This window comes from Rhyacophila brunnea, unplaced genomic scaffold (assembly GCF_057557595.1).
Source record: "Rhyacophila brunnea isolate RB1 unplaced genomic scaffold, BYU_Rbru_1.0 scaffold_23, whole genome shotgun sequence".
NCBI classification, from domain to species: Eukaryota; Metazoa; Arthropoda; class Insecta; order Trichoptera; family Rhyacophilidae; genus Rhyacophila; species Rhyacophila brunnea.
In genome coordinates, this window is record NW_028232893.1 from 28,284,157 (window position 1) to 28,307,998 (window position 23,842).

The 23,842-nt window shown below is 37.0% G+C and overlaps 1 protein-coding gene across 1 annotated transcript; it reads right to left on the minus strand.

Moving 5' to 3' along the window:
* Window positions 1-2,708: 2,708 nt before the first annotated feature.
* On the minus strand, window positions 2,709-23,104 carry LOC147069797 (BRCA1-associated protein). The gene is made up of 11 exons (XM_085950560.1): window positions 22,889-23,104; window positions 19,454-19,582; window positions 19,152-19,299; window positions 12,776-12,955; window positions 12,414-12,592; window positions 11,776-11,940; window positions 11,503-11,575; window positions 8,071-8,162; window positions 6,505-6,700; window positions 5,543-5,650; window positions 2,709-4,858 (listed from the first exon to the last, which is right to left on the minus strand). The coding sequence occupies exons 1-11, from the start codon at window positions 22,950-22,952 to the stop codon at window positions 4,603-4,605; spliced, it is 1,590 nt and encodes a 529-aa protein (XP_085806686.1). The 5' UTR covers window positions 22,953-23,104; the 3' UTR covers window positions 2,709-4,602.
* Window positions 23,105-23,842: the final 738 nt, after the last annotated feature.

Sequence of the window (23,842 nt, forward strand, 5' to 3'; positions counted from 1 at the left end):
CTACGTATATTATACTTTTTCTTTTGACCAAGTCTGAATCTAATAGGATTATATGGGCCTCCACAGAGTGGAGATTTGTATTAACAAATTTTTGATTTTCTACGAGAAATGGATGTTAGCCACTTCTGCTCAACCTATTAGGTCCATACTTTGTCTCCATACTATGAAAAACTATATGTGTGTTTGCCCGATCCAGGATTCGAACCTGGGACCCACAAAATTATAAGCCGACGCGTAAACCGCTCGGCTATCGTTACCAGATTGTTGAAAACAATTAATTATGTAGAATTTACAATTCAATCATTTTAATACTCAGCTCAGCAATTGTTTGTTGACATTATACATTTAAATCCTAAGTGCCGTAAAGCAAATTTACATAAAAAAAATTAAATTACTCTACCACAAGCACAGCCCTTTTCACAATGCAATACTAATATGTGTGTACATAACATTATGTTTCATTGCACACTAAAGCTAAACCACTTAAGCATGAACTTGCGCAGAAGCACATCTCCTTTTTTGCGCATGAAGTAGGTTGGGGTAATTAGTACCGTGTCCGGAAACTTATACGTATGCAATTCGCCGTATCACACTTCACCGTGAAATATTGTATCGGAAATATATGGCCGTATAATAAAGACCGTCCAACCTCTGTGGGTCGTTAGTACTGACAAAAAATTCATCTTTAACCGCTTCGCCGCAGACCATTTAAATAACATGCTAATTATATCTAATGGCCCCCTAATAAGGGCACAACAGCTGTGCCATCAGCGCTGAATGAGTTAAATAAAATACGGTTCTTGTCGGAATCAGCTATGAAAATTGAATTAATGTTCATATTGAATCTTATAAAATTGGAGACCGTGTAATATATGCGGTCATCTCTTTCCGAAAGAAGAAAGCTCACGGTGAACTGTTCCACGGTGAAATGTTTTACGTATAATTTACATGTAACCAATTAGTACATCCCTGACCTCGGCTGTGTTAACATTGGTGCCAGTCCACACGACACATTAATATACAATTTACAGTTTTATCTCGTTTAATTTAGTCTCGATTGAAAAAACCTTTAAAAGGACAAACACGATAGAATATTTTTGGTGATGTGATGAGAAGTGATGAAAAAACAATACAATTTTACAACGTTTTTCTTAGCTCGTATTCTTATTTGTCCAGTAATTTTTGTCCGGTACAAATCTTGCAATCGATTTTTGACTAACTTCCCGACTAGCTAGACATTTGATACTTTTAGCCATCTTTAAGTAGAATTGAATTCATTTTCAGTTAATTCTGTTTTGTATGAAAAGTTATTTCGACACCATTATTGGTTCTGGGGTCCTAGCAACAAAATTATTAATATATAAAAATAAAAAAAATATTGAAATCAATATGACATCGTCGTTGTTTTGTAAAAAGGGTGAATCAACCATTTTGGCGAAAATACAATATGTACCCCACTAGATTTGTTGTGTAAAAACAGCGAATTTGTATCTCCACGGGAAAGCACTTAAAAACGATAATCGACTAAAATTAAATTAATTAAAATTACGAAATAAAAAGCAAATGTGACATATTAGGCCTTTTAAAATATTATATAATAATACCTATTATAATGACATTATACTTTCTAAGCTTTATTATAAACTTATTAGATATTTATAATCATCCACAGGTGATAAACAAATAAGTGTCAAAAGTTAAAAATCCTCCTCCTGTAAAATAACATTTTGGTTAATTCGCCCTTTTTACAAAACACCGACGACATGTCAAGTACAAATTTTTTTGATCGTTTAAGCTAGTCAAGTCAAGTTTATATGGTTCAACTGAATTTTAAAACGTTGTAAATAAAAAGTTCTTTTTATCTCGTAATTATTAAATATAACAATATTGTTAAATCGAAAAACGAAACAAGCATACCTATTCGCACAATTCAGGGATGCATAATGCGGGAAAAGAAAGAAGCGGTAGATGTGACAGGGAGCACATTATTCAGTACTCCAAAAAGCAACAATGAATACGGAGAACTTCAGTTATTCAAATTTGCAAACACGGTTCGTTACGAAATTGTTAAAAAATTAACCTTGATTGACATTTTGTAAAGAAAAATACACTTTATAGGAATTTCTCAACAGTAGCCTCAAACCCGGCATTATTAAATACAACAAATCAAATCAAAATAACGTGAAACTTTCAAATGTAGCTTATTCCATAATTATTTAATTTCAAAGACGGCTCGTTCCACATTAACCAATAGGTGCTCAGCTTAAGGGTTTTGTGATCTAACATTTTAGAGATACGTAATTGGATGCATTTTGACATAGGCGGATTAATTCAAATTGTTAAGTTGCCGAAACAGTTCAATCCAACTTTCACATTCAAACCCAGCCTGCGCAGCTATTTTTAACAATTAGCACTTTAGCACGTCTCCGTTATTTTCATTGGTTTAAATTAATACGGAAGCCATTCCATACACAAGGCGGTTATCAGCGGCTATCTCCAATAATTGGTAAATTCGTAATACAGCGAAAATTTAGGTTGATAGACATGTCAGTCAAATTCGGGTATGTTCATGCTGGCGTATCCACCCGAACACCAAAATTTTGTATTGAAACGTCAAACATATCAACATAACCTACAATTTTATTAGTCATGTCATTGCAAGTGCAGCATGTAGTAAAACAAATATTATGTTACTACTTTTTTTTTTTCGACCACGTCCGATCCTGATAGGATCATATGGGCCTCCACAGAGGCCTCCTCCAAATACAACAATATGTGTATTTGCCAGACCCAGGATTCGAACCTGGGACCCACGGCTATATAGTCCAACGCTTAATAGATAATCGATATTTGATAGCTCGTGGGAATCTATAAATTAATGAAATACAAATGAAATAAAAAAAATTATATGAATTAGTTTTTGATTAGTCTGCAAAACAGTTTATTGCATTTTGCCGCATATGATTTTGGGCACAAGCCGTGTTTGCAAACAGTGCCCTCATTCCTTAGTTACACTCCGAATAAATGGAAAAAATGCTGTGAACACTTGATACAAATCGAACATTCTTACAGGGCAAGTAAATTAGGAATACATAGATACATAATTTGATAATAAATATTAGAGCGGTGTTGGATGACATAGAAAAACCAAGACCCGGCTCTATAAAACCGTCATACGCACAGTCGTTGCATACGGGTGCGAGTCATGGACACTAAATGTGAAAGCAGCTGAAATGGTGGATTGCTTTGAGAGAAAGATCCTGAGGCGGATCTACGGACCCATGAATGATGGTGGGGAGTGGAGAATTAGGTACAACACGGAACTATACCGCTTATACCAAGATTCAAAACTCTCCTCCTTCATAAAACTCCAGAGGCTAAACTGGGCAGGCCATGTCCAGCGCATGCCTGAGTCACGGATACCGAAGATGATCCTCGAAGGAAACCCAGGGGGGAAAAGGCCAGTGGGAAAGCCACGCACACGATGGGGTGACAACAATACAAAAGATGCCAACCAGCTGCTAAAAATCATAAACTGGAAAAGACGTGCGGAAGACCATTCCGGCTGGAGGACAGCGGTGGAGGATGCCAGGGCTCGACTTGAGCTGTAGCGCCATCGAAGAAGTTGGATGACAGCGGCGACGATTATTATTTAAATTAAACAGTGAATCAGATCATTTTTGTTGCAACCGAAATAGCTATTGACTAATAATAATAAACCAACCTGCAGAATTTAATATTATATAATATATCGGTTATCATTTTGTAAAATGTCAACTCGATTAAGCATAGTTACGTTTTAAAATTTACAATCTACAATCGTGGTCATAAACACCGATGAACTAAAACCTGACACAATCATTAATTATGACACGTGTGACTTTTATAACTTCCATATTTGTTTCAACCGAGGATATGGGTCGAGTCCGATTAATCGGCCGATTCCTGAATCATTTACGCGCGCCTAGCCTTATTTGAGTTATTACTGTTTCAAGCCATAAGCCCATTCATCGTTCCAACAATCCAAATATAACTTATTTGTTGAATTGAGTCGGCACGAGTCATAACTCATATTTTGCAATTTTGTAATTTTTGAGTTGAATATACCAAGTGATTCTAAAGGCATTAAACTATGTAAAGAAAAATAGTTGGCTATCAAAAGTTACTTTAAGCCATGTGAAAATCGTTGACAAAGTTGACTGTTGGTGTAACTCACATTTTTCAATGAATGTCAGTTCTGTCATCAATGCCTTTCTAACTAATCAGGGAGCTCTATTTCTCATAGTGTGCTGTGTGTCTGCAGCCTGAAGCCTGCAGCCTAAAAAAAAATGTAGATCGACTCACTCACTCATCAATATTCAAGGGAGTTCAACACTTTTCTTCTAATTACAAAAAACAGTGCTCGGGTGTTTTTTTGCGATTATCTCAAAACTCAATTTTTGGAATATGTGAGTTATGACACTAGACAACTCAATTCTTACCACCGTTTTCCACACAAAAATCATAGCAAAATATACAATAGGAGACAAACACCATGTTATTAATACTATATATTATTAACGAAGACAAAAATTCAATGATTGCTATTCCGGTGAGTACTGATTATCGTCTCCTGTTCCCTTTCTTTTTCTGTGCGGGCGCCACTCCTGCCTGGCCGCCCTGAAGCTCTTGGAAGTCGGTGCGAGATTCTATGGCATTCGATGCCTGCACATAGAAGGCCAGGTCCCTCACTTGCTCCTGCAGGTCGGCTATCGTCGCGTCGCTAGTGTTAGCGCGAGCAGTCAACTCCTCGCGAGCTTTCATCACCTCTTGTGCCATCACGCGTTCTTCCGCCAGCTGCGTTTGAAGCGACGACACTCTGCAATAAAATAATAATACCTATATCGCACATATTCCAACTGTCATGTGAAAATTCAGAAGCGTCTGAACTTTTTTGATCCATGCATGCAATCTTGCAACTTGCACGATAATAAGTGTTTACAAGTGCATTTTCTTGATATGGCCGCAATAATACGACTGCCGGTAGTGTAATAATGATACCACTCAGTCATAACCTAGATCAACAGTGTCTATTATGATTTATTTAATTGCGACAATGAGTCTTGTAATGTATTAATGTAATGGGTATAAAAAGTAAGGACGATCCATAACTCGTCACTCCACTCGATCATCATCACTACTGAATCACGGCTCGGTCTGAAGGTGAGCTTACCCCAATTACTCTGCACCATTAATATTTACTCCCAACCATAGTAACTCTCTGTACTCTGCATCAAGACAATAAACATCTACATCCATCTACACTGTTGCTGCCTTTATCACCTCATCACCTCCCACTTTCAACCGCAAAGCAGTAAATCTATGCACATGTAAACGGGGTATAAGAATACAATGTAAATATACTTTCCTACCCAATTTAGCTGCCGTAGCGGACCGAAAGCAGGCGTGTGTATAGAATAGACCCGCAGGTATAACAATGATAAAAATTGATGAAACAGTCGACAATCAGTGGTTTCCTGTTGACTGACTAAAAATGACTTACTTGGCTGTGAGATTGTTCATTTTCTTGCTGAGTTGGTTTCTAGAGCGCTCGGCTTCGTCCAATTTCTCTTTAAGAGCCTGCGCTTCTGACGATGCAGCCGCTTTCTCTCTAAAACAAAAGCAAATTATACATATTTCAACACATAATTTATTATAATTATCAATAGAATATTCAAATTCAAGATTCCTGTCATAAATTGCAAAGTACTACAGTAAATAGATTATTGATTTTGATCAGCGCATCTATTCTATATACAAGACTTCTATCGGCAGCTATAAAGGGTAGTTTTTCATATGTTTGTATCGAAGTACATATTATAATAATTATAATACTTCGATACAGCTGAAAGTGCGGAAGTCACATTTTTATAATTTTTGAGTTAAGTATGCAGATTTAAATGTGTATTCACTTTCTGTTAATGCTTAAAATTTGGGAGTCCAATGTCACATGGTTTTCAAAATACTTACTTCTAAAACGACGGCTTAGAGCAGAAAGAGTGGATGTCCAATCTAAGGCATTTCTTCTTTAAGCTATAAGTAGCAAAAAGATTAATTGCAAAAGTGCGGAATTCTAACATACGGAGTTTTAGTCCAAATGCGAGTGAGTTTTTTGACAGATTAATTATGTTAAAACTGCTGTCCTGCAAAATATTGAATATGTGACTTCCAGACTTTCAGCTCTAATAAGTTGGCCGTCTAAACAGTCAAAACTGTCTATCTCGCTCTAAAATTTATCACAGCCAAGAGAGGTGCTGTTAAAACATAGCACTTATTGTAATAATTAAAACTAACTTATTGTAAGTGGTACAAGTGCTAATACTTTGATACAAGAATACGAAAAATTACCATCGATAACCGACAATAGCAGTCTTGTGTATAGAATAGATGCACAGTAATACATTAATTATGATCAAGAAGTGATTGAGTGATCAAGATTTTAACAATGCAGCTTTGTGGTATTACTTGGCTAATATCTCCTCGTAATGGTGGCGCTGATGGTCTAACTGCGTAGTGAGGAGGTGGGCGCACTCCAGCTGAATTGAGTCAATCTTTTCCTGGTCGGGTGGGCCATAGCAAGTGTCGGGGTCCGTCGGCCCGCCCGTCGCCACCAGTTTACCATCACCCTTGTTTTGAAGAAGACGATGCACGAAGTTATCGCCTGGAAAGAGAGGTATTACCAGATCATAACATATATTACCTATTGTAGCTTTGATTAATTTGACCAAACTATTTCTGTTGATTTTTAAATTCATATCTCAAGCCTATTTGTATCAGCCGAGTAGAAAGTGTGAAGGAACACTGACAGACGATCACCAGTGTGAAGGAGAGAAAATAAAATTGTCAAGAGTTGTTACTCGAGTAGATCTCTGAATATTCGTTCAATTAAACATAATAATAATTAGAATATAGACATCAGTGCCGAAGGGTGGAGGTAGGCTGTGAAGATCTTAGATATATAGTGCACACTCAACTTTGTCAGACATACTTATTTGTTTTCATTGAACTAAGAATACAAACTGCAGATAGTTTTTAAAATTCGATTAAGTATATATCCCGCTTAACACAAACCATAATAGATATTGGTTTAGGCAGGGTTGAATTGAATTTTGTTCAATTTGTTGTTTTGTTTCTTGGTTCAATGAAAATAAATAAGACTAACTGACAAAGTGTACATTATTTTTGTCAGATCTTCACAGCCTGCCTCTACCATCATGGTGTAGTCTAGGTAGGGTTTAATTGAATTTTAAAAACTAACCAATTACATCTGCAATTTGTATTTATTAGTTCAATGAAAACTAATAACTATGACGGACAAAGTTTAGTGTACACTATTTATATCGATTCTCTACAGCCTACCTCCATTCTTCGACCTGATTTACAGAAATATACAACAAATAAGTATGACTGACAAAGTGTAGTGTACTCTATGTAGAATCTCCACTGGTAAACGCAACAATTACAATTTGTTGTTTGGGTACAGGAAAGAATATATCGTCACTGTTCTGGCAGAAGACACTAATTCGAAAAAATGACATATTGAGTTAGTTGTACCAAAATGTTCCTTATTTCAAACTTTACCGTCTGGAAACCTTCTTAATGAATAAACCGTCTTTATTTTAAAGTCATCCTTTTTACGATTACTTAATAAACTCACATGATAGACCATTTCAAACATTTTAACAACTTCAAAGTCAAATTACTCAAAACTAGTATTCTCCAGTTAGTGTGTTCTGCCAGAACAGAGACGATATTATAAGAAGCCACCCTTTTCTGTAATGAAGTTTAAGGTTTATAACAATATAGTATTATGTTTCTGCTGACAGTAAAATATCTGTAAAAATAAATACGTTCATTGAGTCCTACATTCATGATTTGCTTATTGTTATTTATCACACTCTCTTTCACTATAAAATCCTGACTCATGGCTTTCTGCGTGAAATGCGGAAGGTGACAACCAGTCTTAAGCTTATGATGCCAGCTATGTTGTATAGAAGTGACAATATAATAATATGTGATTGCTGCACTTACCGGCGTAGTCCCACACTCTATTGGATCCTAATTGCAGAGCGTACGTATGATTTGACGCCTTGAAATGTTGCACAGCGTGTCCAGCTTGATATCTGCAAATGATAGGATTATTGTCAATGCTGAGTGGATAGAAAGGCTTTAGTAGTGAAACTACTTCATAGACCCTGAGTGTAAGGGAGGAAAGGCAATTGATGCCTTTGAGATGTGGTGTCGGCGTCGAATGCTACATATTTCTCAGACAGAGCACAGGACGAACCAGTCACAGTAATCCAAAGACTACAGATAAAGGAACGGCTTTCGACAATATGTTTAAGACGCAATCTGCAGCTATTTAGATCTTCCAGAATAGCGTTGAATAATTTGGGTGAGATTGTGTCACCGTGTTGGACACCCTTGCTAAATAGGAAACTTGCAAGATGGCTTATGAAGCTTTACACTGGCTGTTTGCACCACTGTATATAATGTTATTCAGGTTGTTTATATAGCGTCTAGAGATTCCTTAGTTGTCCAATGCGTACATAATTGAGGATTTCATGATAGAATCAAATGCCTTTTCATAATCAATGAAACTCCACTCTTAGTCTATATTCATTATGGCATTCTATAACTTTCCTGACGACCTGTATAAATGATTCATTGTGCTGTAGCCTCTTCTGAATCCAGCTTGCTCTCTCGGTTGGTTCTCGTCTAGCACAATTTCTAGGCGGTTGGAGAGTACTTTTGTGAAAGCTTTGTGCCAGAATTGGCAACAGACTGATCGGTCGATAATTCTTTCTAATTTTTACCACGTTTTTATTAGCTCGTACTCTTGTTTGTCCGGTATAGATTTTACCACGTTTTTATTAGCTCGTATTCTTTTTTGTCTAGTACTAATTTTATCTTGTGTGTTCAGTACATATTTTTTTTTGTTTGTCCAAGATTTGTATTGGACGATTGAAGATTTTTAACTAACTTCCCGACTAGCTGGACATTTGAAACTTTTAGAATATATCAGAACACGACGACAATGCATTCTTTTAATACTTTAAGCCATTTTTAAGCAGAGTTGAATTCATTTTCAGTAAATTCTGTTTTGTATAGAAAGTTATTATTGTTGGTTGCTAAGGGGGTCCTAGCAACTAAATTATTAATATATACGTGGGCTCTATGTTACGACCGTACTCCCTGGATAAACGTCAGATTTCTATAGTCAATACTTGAAAGCATCTAAGCGTCACTTTTTGAGCATAGACAATCATCGGAAAAATTGCTATTATATGGCTTAGGCGCTATTATAAGCTTAGACTATAAGAACAAATATAAAAATCTTTTACAACGAATAAAATTCAAACATTTTCAATTACCTAATAAAATTCGCCGTTTTCAAAAATCAGTATAGCATATTAGAGTTCGCCAATGCATTTCATAAAATTTTAATAATTATAAAGTAATCTTTGACACAAAGACACTCGTGCTTAAACCTTCGTCTAAAAACGCTCTGAAAAGGTAGGTAAGTATGCGAAAATAAGGAATATTTTTCAAAATAACGTTATAGATAACAATATTTTTTGTATAAAAAATTTCCGTGTTACATAACTAAACGATATTGTTATTATTTCAGATAATTTCGACTCAAATTTAATCAATAAAATAAGAAATACGAGTGAAAAAGGCTTGAATTGTTCTTATTTACACTTTGATTAGTGATTGTTTTTATAAGTTAATAATATTTATCCATAGTCAGTATTCCGTATTTAATTTATATTCATTTAATTAAATGTATAATAAATAAAACAGGCTCCAGTTTATGATATTAAATATTTCGCTTCCACAAACAAATGGCCCGGTCAAATAGCCTCGATAAAACGGCTCACACTGATTGAAATTAAACGTCACTGGTTTTCATTAAAATGCCACTTTTCCTACTTAAAACTTACCTTTCGGCATAATATACATATCATAAATATGCATGAAGCGTGTTATCTTTCATATTAAATATTATACCAAACTAACCTCGTATTTTTTTTAATCTTAATTTTCTCGGTAATGCGTTAATACGGAATACTGACTATGGATATAAATATTACAATCTTATAAGAACAATCACTAATCAAAGAGTAAATAAAAGCCATTGAAGAAATTATAACAATGTCGTTTAGTTAACACGGCTCAATTTTATATATCAAATATTGTTTTCTATAACGTTATTTTGAAAAATGTTCCTTATTTTCGCATACCTACTTATCTATTTAGAGCGTTTTTATGTGAAGGTTAAGGCTCGCACAAACCAACGCGAATATTCACCAAGTACCCCGTCAAAATATCCCAAAAAAAGTACCCGCCATCGGTACGGAAGGTCCGGTCAAAAGAGTCTCAAAAAAAGCCTATGCCGCTGTAATGCTCTCTACTTACCTGTTGTTAATGAACAAACGTGACATTTATTCACGCAGGGGATCAAAAGATACAATGAAAGCCATCAATTTGTCATATATTTGGCTATTTTTTGAGACTCTTTTGACCGGACCTTCCATATCGATGCGGGTGCTTTTTTCGGGTTATTTTGACGTGGTAAATGCGAATGGATGGCAGTGTCGGAGCAAATAATTGTATCAATGATAATATAAAATTATTGATATATTATTTGAATGCTCGATACCGAAACGTCAAACAATCGCAGCGCTCCATATTGAACTTTGTAAGATAATAACTTAATTCCCTTCCGAAATCTGAACGTCGCGTGCTCTTTCCCGTAAGCCAATACGAGCTTGATTGGCGAATAATTCGCTTTGGTGTGTGCACGAATGTTTTAGGTTACTTTATAATTATTTAAATTTTATGAAATGCATTGGCGAACTCTATTATGCTATACTGATTTTTGAAAACGAAGAATTTTGTTAATTTAAAATGTTTGAATTTTATACTTACATTGTAAATGATTTTTCTATTTGTACTTATTGTCTACGCTTATAATAGCGTTTTCGCCATATAATAGCGATTTTTTCGATGATTGTCTATGCTCAAAAAATCTCGCTTAGATGCTTTCAAGTATTGAGTATAAAAATCTGACGTTTATCCAGGGAGCACGGTCGTAACATAGAGCCTATACGTGCATTACTATGGAAATCAATATGAAATGTCAAAATGACATTTCAGTATTCTATATTTATTCAGTATTTCAATCAAGTACAATAAAAAGTTTTTATTAATACATAGAATTGTCAAGTTTATATGATTCAACAGAAAATTTAAAAACGTGGTATATAAAAAGTTCTTTTTATCTTGTAATTATTACTCATGTACTCAAGTTACTCAGGTCATCAAGTACTCAAGTCATCAATAGATAAGTTGGGAGGACATCAAAAGAAATTGTGTGATATGAAAATTGTCTTATAAAATGATTATTTGTATTAAATTTTAATTTTTCGCATAGCTAAAAATAAATAATTTTGTTACCGGCCGCATCCGACCAGGCCGCAGATCAGACATATCCAAAGTGCCCCTCCTTCGACCGCTTCTCCTGTACGACCTGTCAAACAATAAACAATTGAATTAATCAGAATACCTTACTTTCATAAACCAATGAATTGTCATTTAAACAAAGTCTCGGCAAGATACCAAGTCTCTCAGTCATACAGGAGCACAGTTTGTACACACCTATTGAACAGTTACCGTGTTGTTGATTTGACATTGTTAATTGCAAATCAATATGGTTTAATGGTGAATTACCTTCGGCCGCACACTGAGCGCACTCGGAGGCGGCCGGCGGGTCGGGAGACTGCGCGCACCGACAGACGGGGCACGAGCCGTCCCGCCATGCGCTCAGACATCCTGCGTGGAAAGCGTGAGCACACTGCACCGTCAGCAGTCCTTCCAGACTCTCATCCATGCGTTCTGTGAAAAAAAAAATTGTTTACGCACAGTTAATTGAATTTTAAAAACTAACCAACACTATCAGCAATCTGTAGTCTTAATTCAATGGAATGAAATATGTATGACTGACAAAGTTTATTATGTTGGATCTTAACAGCCTACTTTCACTCTTCGTCAGTGCTATTTCGGTTTGTGAATATGTCAGGAAAATTTCTAATTATGAAAAACCCCAAAATGTTTGTTAATTGAATCGATATATGACCTAGAAAATATGCTAACAATTCTTGCTGCAGTGCAAACATTCAAACAAGGACTTTACCTCATGATGTCACCGGATTTCTGAATGCAAAGGTCCGTGTGGTGATTATCCGTATCTTCACATATATTTTTAAATTATTCGCTTCGCTAGTCTTCTTCGATTCTTACTGTCATAGATTATTCTGTGACTTCAAAACTTATAGGACATCAATTGCTTCATAATATTCAATCCATACCTAAGCAAACTGGACACGTGGGAAGTTCCGTGGCCGGCACGGGCGGTGGTGGCGTGCCCCGGAAGCATTCGACCCGCCTGACCCAGGCGGCGTGGCATGTGAAACCTGGCTCTAGACTGCTGTATGGCATGCCGCCGAATGTCTCTCGAAATTCGAAAGCAGCGCCGCGACTGCGGAACCTGCGGGAAAATAAAATAAAAATGAACTCCGTTCGTATGTCAAACTGTGTGTGTTTAGTATTATAGTAAGTTCAACAATTACAAAAACACTCAGGAAGCTTGAGGAAATCATATCATGGCTTCAAAGATGACTGCTCTACATGTACACCGGTGATTTACCATGAACATTATCAAATTACTCACGTAAGCAACGCCATGTATCTGTCTGCCGTCGAATCGCGCTCTCGCAGAATTCTCACGTGCTGAATATCCTGTTGGCATGCGGCGATAAACGCTAACAGGTCTCGGCAGCTCACGGCTGCCGGCACGGCCAGGAGACACAAGATTCGGGAAGGTGCCTCGGCAGATGCGTCGGTCAAATCGCTGCAATTCAAAAAAATTATAAATACAGTTAATTAATTATTAACACGTGGGCCCTATACTTAGTCAAATTCATGTAATAATTATAGGCTGTAAAAAGTCTGTTAGCTGAATTGGACATGCTGTCATTGTTATATGATATAATGCAACATTGTGTAGGCGTATCTTTGACGTATGTTACATCCATAAATAATTCAATCAAGTATTTGACAATAATTTCACGACACTGTCGTTTAATAACTTATTTTAGAAAACAACTCAAGAACACTACCTACCAGTGGCAAAAGGTGGAGGTAGGCTGTTAAGATCCGACATAAATAGTGCACATTAAACTTTGTCAGTCAAACGTATTTGTTTTCATTGAACTAAGACACCGGAAAACGGAAAGGCACCGGGGGGCAGTGATGCCAACCGTACTATAATTATAGTACAATACTATAATTTTAATTCTGCCAAAAATGTAAGATACTATAGTTTTACGCCAAATATACCAAAATACTATAATTTTAAAGGATTCAAGACGAAAAATGTTCCTGTACTATATATTTTTTGGAAATACTATAATTTTTACGCCTTTGTACTATAATCAGCATAGAAAAAGATGGCAACACTGCCGGGGGGAGACGGGATTCATCCTGAGTTCCTCAAGTACAGCTTGAGCGCAATCCTGCACCCTATGTTTCATCTGATGACAAAGGTGTGGGAAGAAGAACGATGCCCAAGGGACTGGGTGAACGGTGAAATCATCACACTTCTTAAAAGAGGTGACGCTCTAAGCTGCGACAATTACCGAGGCATTACGCTACTTAGTGTTCCGGGAAAGATTTTGGCAAACATCATTTTGATGAGAATAAGGGACCCAATAATGCACGTCCTCAGGAAAAACCAAGCCGGGTTTCTACCTGGTCGAGCGTGTGCAGACCAAATCCACAACCTTCGATGTCTTCTCCAGCAGAGCCATGAGCTGAACAGTCCGATGGCTTGCTACTTTGTGGATTATGAGAAGGCTTTCGACAGTCCGCACCGCCCCTCCCACTGGATGATACTGGAAGCATACGGGATCCCTCCCAAGATCATTGCCATAATCAAAAGCCTGCACGAGAATAGCGATTGCTGTGTCAGAATTGGAGACACCGTCACGGAATGGTTCGGGGTCACGACCGGAGTCCGACAGGGCTGTGTCCTTGCACCATTTCTCTTTATCATTCTCTTTTACTTCATACTACGGAAGTCAATACCACCCGACCGAGGCATACCTGTTACCCCCACGGTGAAGCTATGCGACCTGGAATACGCCGATGATGCTGTCCTATTCGACAACTCAATCGAGGGCATTCAAGAGACAATTGACAGGTTGCATAACAACTCCTCTCGCGTTGGTTTGAAAATCAACGCGAAGAAAACCAACGTCTTGTGCAAAAGCACCTGTCTTGATCCAGATTTCCCTCTGATTAGCGATGGACAAAACATCGAGAGCGTCGACAGCTTCAAGTACCTGGGGGTACACATCACGGGAGATGGCATTTTGCAGAAAGAGTTCGCTATCCGAATGGGAATGGCTGGAGCAACATTCAACTTGATGTGAAATGTCTGGGACTCACGATTGTACTCGGTCAAAACCAAATGCCGCCTATTCGACGCTTGCATTCTGACGGTGCTGCTTTACGGTAGCGAATCATGGCACCTTACGAAGGCTCAGAGCAACCGTATACTGAGCTTCGAAAACAGATGTTTGCGATGAATACTGGGTGTGCAGTGGTATGACTTTAGGAGCAACGAGGAGATAAGAGAACGCACCAAGCAGCCTCTCATCACGCTGAAAGTGAAGAGGCGATGTTGGACCTGGCTCGGCCAAGTGCTGCGGATGCCAGAAGAGAACTTTAACCTGGTTTGCCTGTTCTTCAAGCCGACCGGATTTTGGCGACCTTGAAGGCCGCTAAATACAATCTACAGAGTGTATACGGCGGAGCTACGGGATGCTGGTTTGACCTGGAACGAAGCAAGAAGACTGGCGAGCGCCGCGTGGTGTCCATATGCTCCAGTTAAGGGGCGGATATGGCCAAAGAAAGAAGAAGAAGACTACAATTAATATGTTGATAGTGTTTGTTAGTTTTTTAAAATTCAATTAAGGCCATACCTCAGTTGAGACACGGTCTAAAAAGATCGTCGCTAGGCGATGCGCGGATTGCGGGTGCAAATGAGGCATGTCAAACCAAATATAATTTGTCTTATAAATCCAACATGTGTCCATTTAATGTTCTGTTTATTGTTTTATCAGTAACAATAATAATATATGCATTGACATGTTTTCTTTTTAAAGTAAATGGGTAACGTTTTAAGTTATCTTTACACGATTTAAGAATTATTACGGCCGTCGCATCACGAAGCAAAATGACGTGTTTCCAGCTCTACATTCTCTCTCCGAATGGGAGCGAGTGCAAAATTTCGCCGCGCCTATGGTTGAAAATTATTTGCTGTTTCACTGATGAATCACCTTAAACCGTGCCTAATCCAAACCATACACCCACGGTGGCCGCTCGGCTTAAGCGTTGGACTATAAGTCCCAGGTTCGAATCCTGGGTCTGGTAAGTACACATATTGTTTTTCAATGTGTCATTCCAAATTTAAATCAGTCCTAATAGGTTGAGCAAATGGCTGACATCCATTTTTCGTAAAAAACAAAATCTGTCAAAACAAACCTTCACTCTGTGGAGGCCCATATAATCCTATCAGGATCGGACATGATCGGAAAAAAATCCAAACCATAGTAGATAATAGTAAAAAGAATCGTTTATCTATAAAATATCTAAAATTATACCATTAAACCATACATAATTTTAGATATTTAATAGATAGAAGAATATTTTTTATCGATTATGGGCAGGAAGTATGAAGGCAGGGCTTAATAAATTTTAAAAACTAACTAAAACCATCTGTAATATATATTTTTAATTCAACGAAAACAAATAAGTACGACCGAAAAAGTGTGCGCTCTTATTGTCAGATCGTCCATAGCATAGGTAGGTACCTAAACTGATTTAGGCAGGGTTTAATTGAATTTTAAAAACTAACCAGCACCATCTGCAAATTGTATTCTTATTTCAATTGAAAAACAAATAAGTATGACTAACAAAGTTTGGTGTGCACTATTTATATCAAATCATAACAGCGCACCTTCACCCCTCGCTATTGTTACATACCAATAAAAAAATTAAAATACCACCCCACCAGTGCTTGTTAAATGTTACATCATACTGACAAATGTTGATATTAGATACCATGTGGTAATGCGCTAAAATATTCTGGGCCATTGCTTGAAAGAGATATCAAAGCGCGACAGAATGTTGTCATCCTAATTCGGATCGAGTATAAGTGGGCTTAAGTGTTATGTAGCTGCTTTTCGGATGAATAATACAAAATGAATTTGAAAGAGGCCCCCGTCACACTTGTGGCGAAATTGAAACAGAAGGGATAGGTGTAAAATTTTATACATACGGATCGTAAACAAAAATCAGGTAAATATAAAATAGTATTACATGCCTTTTATTCTTTTTTCAATGCTTCTATATACCAAAAAATATTTTTTGACCATAGATCGAAAAGCCATATTATAATGAATGGTAGAGAATACGCTTCATAACTTTGCACTCCGGCTCTAGGATGAAAATGATGAAAGAAATTCTAAAAATATATTTTTTAGATATTCTATTTATTTATTTATTACTACATATATATTAGAACTACGACTTATACGAGGTATAACTGAGAACTCTGCCATTCTGGGCAGTGTTGACCTGTGTGCCCCTGATAACTATCTTAGAAATAGAGACCATCAGTTGTTTATTCTCCCAAGGTACAGAACCAACCTGCCACTGGTAATGCCAATTGGCAGGGCGATAACTATGTTCAACGAAATTGCTTCGGGTGTTGATATATTCCACCTACGTGAGGATGAGTATAGGTGGACGTTGTTTTATAAATTCTTAAAATAGTGTCTGCTTAACTCATCCGATGTACTTTCTTGTACCTATCTAATTAATATTTTTTGTATTTACACATTTCTACAGTTTAATAGCATATTATCTATCTCTATACTGATCTATCTCTTTTTTTATGTAATACTGTTTTATATTTCTTTGTTTCTAAATGTCATGTTGTGAACGTCTTAAACTTATAATTTGTAATGTCCACAATATGTTAAAAAATAAATAAATTGAAATAATACAAATGAATATCATTTGAATACGTGTATTAATTAAGGCGCTAAGTACCAAAAACATAAAAACTGACATTTTTATAGAAAAATGTTCTACATACCAACGCCAACAACTTCAACTATAGTCTAAGTGCCTCATGCAAGTAAAAAAAATACAGCAAAATAATTAAACCTATCGACGTTGTAAGTCCGTTGGCGTGTTTTATTTATAATGGTGTAAGTAGCACTGCAGTGGTCAACGGCATTCAATATAAAATAGCTGACGATGGTGTGTTGACACGTGCGAGTTCTTAATACCTAAAATTATAGAAGCTGTCGTGATTGCTTCACACTGTAAAACTACATTTTTCAAAAGGTCTGCTTCATGAAATTTTACTGCAATGACTCGGTATTTTGTAACTACAGGCAATACTACTTTTTGGTACTTAGAGCCTTATTTAATACACTTATTCATTTGATCTAATTTTATGCGAGGTAATCAGGCAAAGAGGCGTATCAGTGTAGTAAAAAGTGCAAAGTTATAAAACGTATAAGTACTAGATTTAAAAATGACACCTCAACTGTTAACTGCTATCTGCATCAGGAAAGAACCTCCCTGAGACGGAAAGAATTGTCGCACAAAGCCTGGAGCTAGTCATGGTTTTTGCACTCATAACATAAAACGAGGGTGGGTCAATAAGTCCTTAGAAAAGCCGACAGGTGGCGCGACTAGTACTGTAAGCGGTTTGTTTTCATGCAGCGGCACTACCGATTCAGTATGCTGCGAAGTTTCAATCAGATTGGTCGGGTTGTTGTTTTTTATTTTCGTACGTTTAAAAAAAAAATTTGCTTGTTTACAAAAATGGAGAAAATTGAGTTTAGAGCTGTTATTAAACATTTTAATATAAAAGGGTTAACAGCAAAGGAAATAAAAAATGAGTTGGATTTAGTTCACGGCATATCTGCTCCTTCACTTGCAACTATTTATAACTGGTTAAATGAATTTAAACGTGGTCGTACATCAACAAAGGATGAACCACGCTCAGAACGTCCTGTAGAGGTGACTACACCATAAATGATCAATAAAATCCACGATATGGTGTTAAGTGACCGAAGATTAAAGTTGAGTGAGATAATTGAGGTTACAGGGATCTCAAAAGGTAGCGTCATTTCTATTTTACATGACAAATTGGGCATGAAAAAAGTTTCTGCAAGATGGGTGCCGCGTTTGCTCACAGTCGACAATAAACGCAATAGGGTGGTGGCCTCTAAAGCCCTGTTGTCGCTCATGCAACGCAATCCGGATGAATTTTTTCGTCGCTTTGTGACTGTAGATGAAACATGGATACACCACTATACTCCCGAGATGAAAGAACAGTCAAAGCAGTGGATTGCGAAAGGCGAACCATGTCCAAAGAAGGCGAAAACCGTAAAATCAGCTGGTAAGGTTATGGCTACTGTATTTTGGGATGCACGTGGAATTATTTTCGTTGACTATTTGGAAAAAGGAAAAACAATAACAGGGGATTATTATGCATCTTTATTGGACCAGCTAAAAAACGAAATTGAAGAAAAACGGCCTCATTTAAACAGGAAAAAAATCCTCTTTCATCAGGACAATGCCCGTGTTCACACATGTTTACGATCAATGGCTAAAATTGAAGAATTGAAGTTCGAATTGGTCGACCACCCACCGTATTCGCCAGATTTAGCCCCCAGTGACTTTTTCCTTTTCCCAAACTTAAAAAAATGGCTAAGTGGACAACGTTTTTTTTCAAATGAACAAGTCATCGATCGGACAAATGCTTATTTTGAGGACCTTCCGAAAACTTATTTTTCTGACGGTTTAAAAAAAATTGAGAAACGTCTAACCAAGTGTATTGAGCTCCAAGGAGATTATGTTGAGAAATAAAAAAAAAATACAAAAATAAAAACTGTTTTAATGCTTTTTTCTAAGGAATTATTGACCCACCCTCGTACCATAGATATCGATCCATTTCTTACTTCTCCTTGTATAGATGAAGAATCCCTTTAGTGACTTCCACGAGCGGATTCCCGAAGAAGAAGTCCACTTCCTCGCAGTCTTTTGTCTCCTCCTGATTACTGGTGCCGTCGGCGCCGCTCAATTTGTCATCGTTCGGAGCCAAGGAACCTTAAACAACGAATTTGATATAAAGCAGATGTTTTTGAAGATTCATTTTATATAAAAAAGTCAACGGTTGAAGGTATTAGAAGCATGTTTTTTAGGATACGTCAGTTTATCTGTTATGAAGGGTCGAGTAAGGTATAAAAGAAAATTGTCATACTTTCCCGCGAGCACCCCATCGGAAGCAGATGAAGTTGCTGAGGTCCAGCCAGTTTGCTGGCATAAGTCTCAACCGTTATCTTCTGCGAACTCCTCACATCCTGGTCGCTGATGCATTTTGACTCGTTATCTAAAACAAAAGAATATTTTATTATTTATAATGAGTGATCCAATGAAACATTTGAATTTACCGTCAATTTCTTACTACTGAAGTTAGAATGTTTATTTTTGATGTTCGGCCCATTGGCATTTCATCATTTAAGCCAGTGTTTCTCACCAGTGATCTGCAAATTTTTGGCATCCAAATGCCTAAAAAAAATCCAATAAAATCTTCAAAACTCGTGCACCTGCTAGTGTTTGTGGATTGTGTTTTTGTTATTAATAACCGGATGGCTGCCAATGACGTCTTAAGATGCGAACTTTTCCGTGAACGGAACGCCATACTCCTACCGGCAGTAAAAAGGTTAAGCACTGCACAACCAGAGCCGCCCGTTATCATATGTTACCAATGACTTATCATTCGTTCATGAGTCCAATATCTAAGAAATGTGGTGTATGGATACATTACTAACAAAGTATCAGACTAATTATTCGCAAATCTGCACGTATCGTGTCTGAACACCAAAGACGTCCAAGGCCAACGTAAGTATACTAGATATCGCGAACCCGACAAAACCAGTGAGCTGAATTTTTTAATGGAAAGATATTTTCGTTATTACTAAGTTTAGGTAGCTATTTCTATATATTCCAAATGATTCTCCTCGATTTGCCACCCTTCGAGTAACTGCCGCCCCCAAGCGACGCTCAATCTACTACCTACAGCCTACCCCCACGGGACGTCACTGTATGTTACTATATAAATAATATTTTTTATTTCTGTGTTAGCAGTCCGGTCCGCAAAACGTTTCTCCTATTTTCAGTGGTCCGCAGGTGTAAAAAGGTTGAGAAGCACTGAGCTAGACGACATGACACTTGTTTGCCTCCTTATCAATTAAATTGCAACACTATACTTTGGTTTCATCGATTCATTCCACTAATAAACAATTTAATAACAGACGCCTTGTGCAAGCAAGGAAGCTCTATATAAATTCCACTATAAATTTACGTACCTAATTTAAAAAATATTCAAATTTTGATTGAAATGGGGGGAGAAAATTTAAAATGTGAGTCATCGTGTAGCTTTTTTTCGTACAATATTATGAAGGTCTCGGCAGGGCATGATCAGGGATTGGCAGTGAATAATTTTAATAATATATTTCGAATATCATTATGTCGCTTGAAAAGAATAAAAGGTAATTGTGCCGCAGAGGTGGCCATGAGCTTTTATAATTATTTTTTTTTACGAAAACAGTTTATTTCATGTAGACAATTATAACAAATACCTTTTTCTGTCGGCGCATCGGCTTTTCGATCCAATAATCGTTAGTTGAAAATTTGAAATTGTCATACATTTTGATGCATCGTTATCACAAACTAATAGCGCCTGTACACATGCATGGAATTACTGTTGGCAATTGTGCTTATTTTAAACTGTCATGACAATAACTGTTTACACGTAAAAGTGCTGACTGTCTCTCCAATCTCATTCTTCAAGAATAAGCGAGACACGAGGTTGTCATTTTATACTACTATCTGACAGGTCGTATTGAAAATCGGAGCTCAAAATGAGTAGTTCATGTTTTTACCTGCATGTTCGCCCCGCCCCTATCGCTCTACTGCGGAGGCGCAGATCAAAAATAATCTTACTTGCTCAATCAATCTTGTTTGATTTATGCACGCAATCTTGCCAACTGCAGGATAATAAATATTTCCCCAAACTTTTTCTTACTGTGCACAGTACATCCATGCACGTGTAAACGGGGTATTAGATTATATGAGGTAATATTAGGTTGGGGTAGGTTAGACTAGGTTAGGTTAGGTTTGGTTTGGTCTAAAAAGAAAGTTGTAAAATCTCATGGCCACCTCTGCGGCACATTTACCGAATAAAAATTTACATGGCCTAATAAATTTCATATAAAGTTTCAGGAAATAAAAACTAGAATTGAGATCGCAAGGAGCACCTTTCTCAAAATGAGACGCCTCCTTAGCAATCGAGACCTTAACCTAGGTCTGAGACTGCGTATGGTACGTTGTTATGTTCTCTCAATTCTTTTCTATGGTATGGACGCTAAACCAAGAGATGTCATGGAGACTTGAAGCTTTCGAGATGTGATCAAAACCAGGAAACTACCAGCGGCGGCTCTACCTTAAGGGTTTGTAGGGACCATCCCCACATCGTTATCATGTCAAAAATTCACGTACCATATTTGTATCATTGTCATAATATACCTACTTAATAACGCGATTAAATGAACTATTTAATTTATTTTATCCATCTCAACCAGTCGTAATTTTATAGACATATTTATTATTATTATACAAATAAATAAAGCAACGATTGTAAGTTATGTAATAACATAATGATGATTACGCGGTATTAAAATAATTCATTTAATTAAATACGCCATATTGCTATGTGACACCTATGTAAAAATTGAAAGCTATGGCGTCTATTTTTCGCTGACTGGGGTGGGGTCACTCAGGCACAATCCGTCGCCGCGGTACAAATCTCGTTCCGCAAAGGAAGTGAATGCATTAGCGTTAGTATACGCATACTGGGGAGCGAATCAAATAACCCCTAGGTGAGTAAAAACGTTCGCTGTAATGGTAACTGCGTACTATTTATTACTATTAATTAAGTTAATATTTTTAAGCACGCTTTTTAGATGCGATTGTGAAACGACTCAGGTAATTATATTATTTATCCTGAAAAATTACTCATTTCCTCATTAATAAAATTATAATATGAGAAAGTAGGTAGGTATGTATATTTAATAATTAATGGATAAACCCCGCCACCTAGAAAGTCGCCGAGCCGCCACCGGAAACTACAGAACCTCGGCCACATTATGAGAGGACAAAGGTACAGTATTCCCCAACTTGTCATTCAAGGAAAGATCAACGGTAAGCGTAGCAGAGGACGGCGCCGCATTTCGTGGCTTAAGAACCTCCGTGATTGGTAAGAGTGCAGCTCCACTGAACTGTTCCGGGTAGCAGACGACAAAGATAAGATCGCCTTGATGGTGGCCGACCTCCTTTAGGGGATGGCACAATAAGAAGAAGAACAAATTTATTATTATGTAGCGCGTCATTGGCAGAAAAATATGTATTTTTAAATTACTTATAAAAAAGGACTTTTAAATTTCGAATTCAATCACAAAGAAAACGACTGATTATCGAGTTGTTTTCGTATAATAAGTGTAATGAATGTCAACAATGGAGTATAATCTGATTAAATTATTAACCGAATCAATAATGTCGAAATCGTCATCGCAGACACGAGCCATGCCAAGGCCTGGTAGACAAACAACAATGAAAGTAGACAATAAAAACATACCATTAGAAGATGCGTCTTCGTCCATTTCAATGCGAATAACACACAGTGATACAAGATCTGACATTTAGTGTAGTATAATTTAGATTATATTTACGATTTTAAAGAAAAATAACGATTATTGCGGGGGTCAAAACACAATAACAATTTTCATAACACTTGCTCTCACAAATTCTTATAAAAAAGTGACAAGCAAATGTCAGTGTTGCCGTCATCTATTATTCCAAAAAAATATTGTGCAGCTGATTTGATTTCAAATATTCACGATTAAAATTATTATCATTATAAAATAACAATTAGATATACTTAAGTTCAATTGTGGTGCAATTAATAGATTTTATTTTATAATGATTGTGTTATTATTTATTCTCTTAGATTATTATAAATATTTTTCTGAAAATACATTGAATGGTGGCCTGCATAGACACAATCTTGTCTGCGTAAAAACCTCGTGTGCGCGATGTCGCACGGGAATGACCGTGTGTCTAAGCGATGGTGCCCACAGAACGCGTCGAGCGGGCGAAGTCGGTGTATTCATAACCATAATCACACGTCTCTCGCCGCGCATTACCCTTCACCTATGTAATAAGCGGCCCAAGCAGCACAAAGCAATTATTTTTACAGCGTCTCTCATAAGAAAGCAATAAAAATATTATATTATTTCGGGGCTTGTAATAAATATTTACGACGACATTATTCAACCAGCGAAATATAATGACACGGAATAAAATAAAACAATGGGTTCTCTGTTATTAAATAATTGCTTTTGGCCCGTCGATCGACGACGCCTCAAGCAGCGTAATTTTGGTAGCCGTGTTCAATGAATGGACTTCTTTGTATTTTCATTAAATCGTATCGCCGAGAAGCGAAAAACGGTGACTCATGCGGCAGGCGGCGCGCAAGGCATCGTTAAGTCCAGTGGGCGCTGGCGTATTTGATTACGTTGTATTTTTGATG

Coding starts and splice junctions, on each gene's coding strand:
- LOC147069797 (XM_085950560.1), bottom strand. CDS start 22,952: ATGTCAGATCTTGTATCACTGTGTGTTATTCGCATTGAAATGGACGAA. Junction 8,163..11,502: donor GGCCTGGTCGGATGCGGCCG/GTAACAAAATTA, acceptor TATCATTTGCAG/ATATCAAGCTGGACACGCTG. Junction 4,859..5,542: donor ATGAACAATCTCACAGCCAA/GTAAGTCATTTT, acceptor ATTTTATTGCAG/AGTGTCGTCGCTTCAAACGC.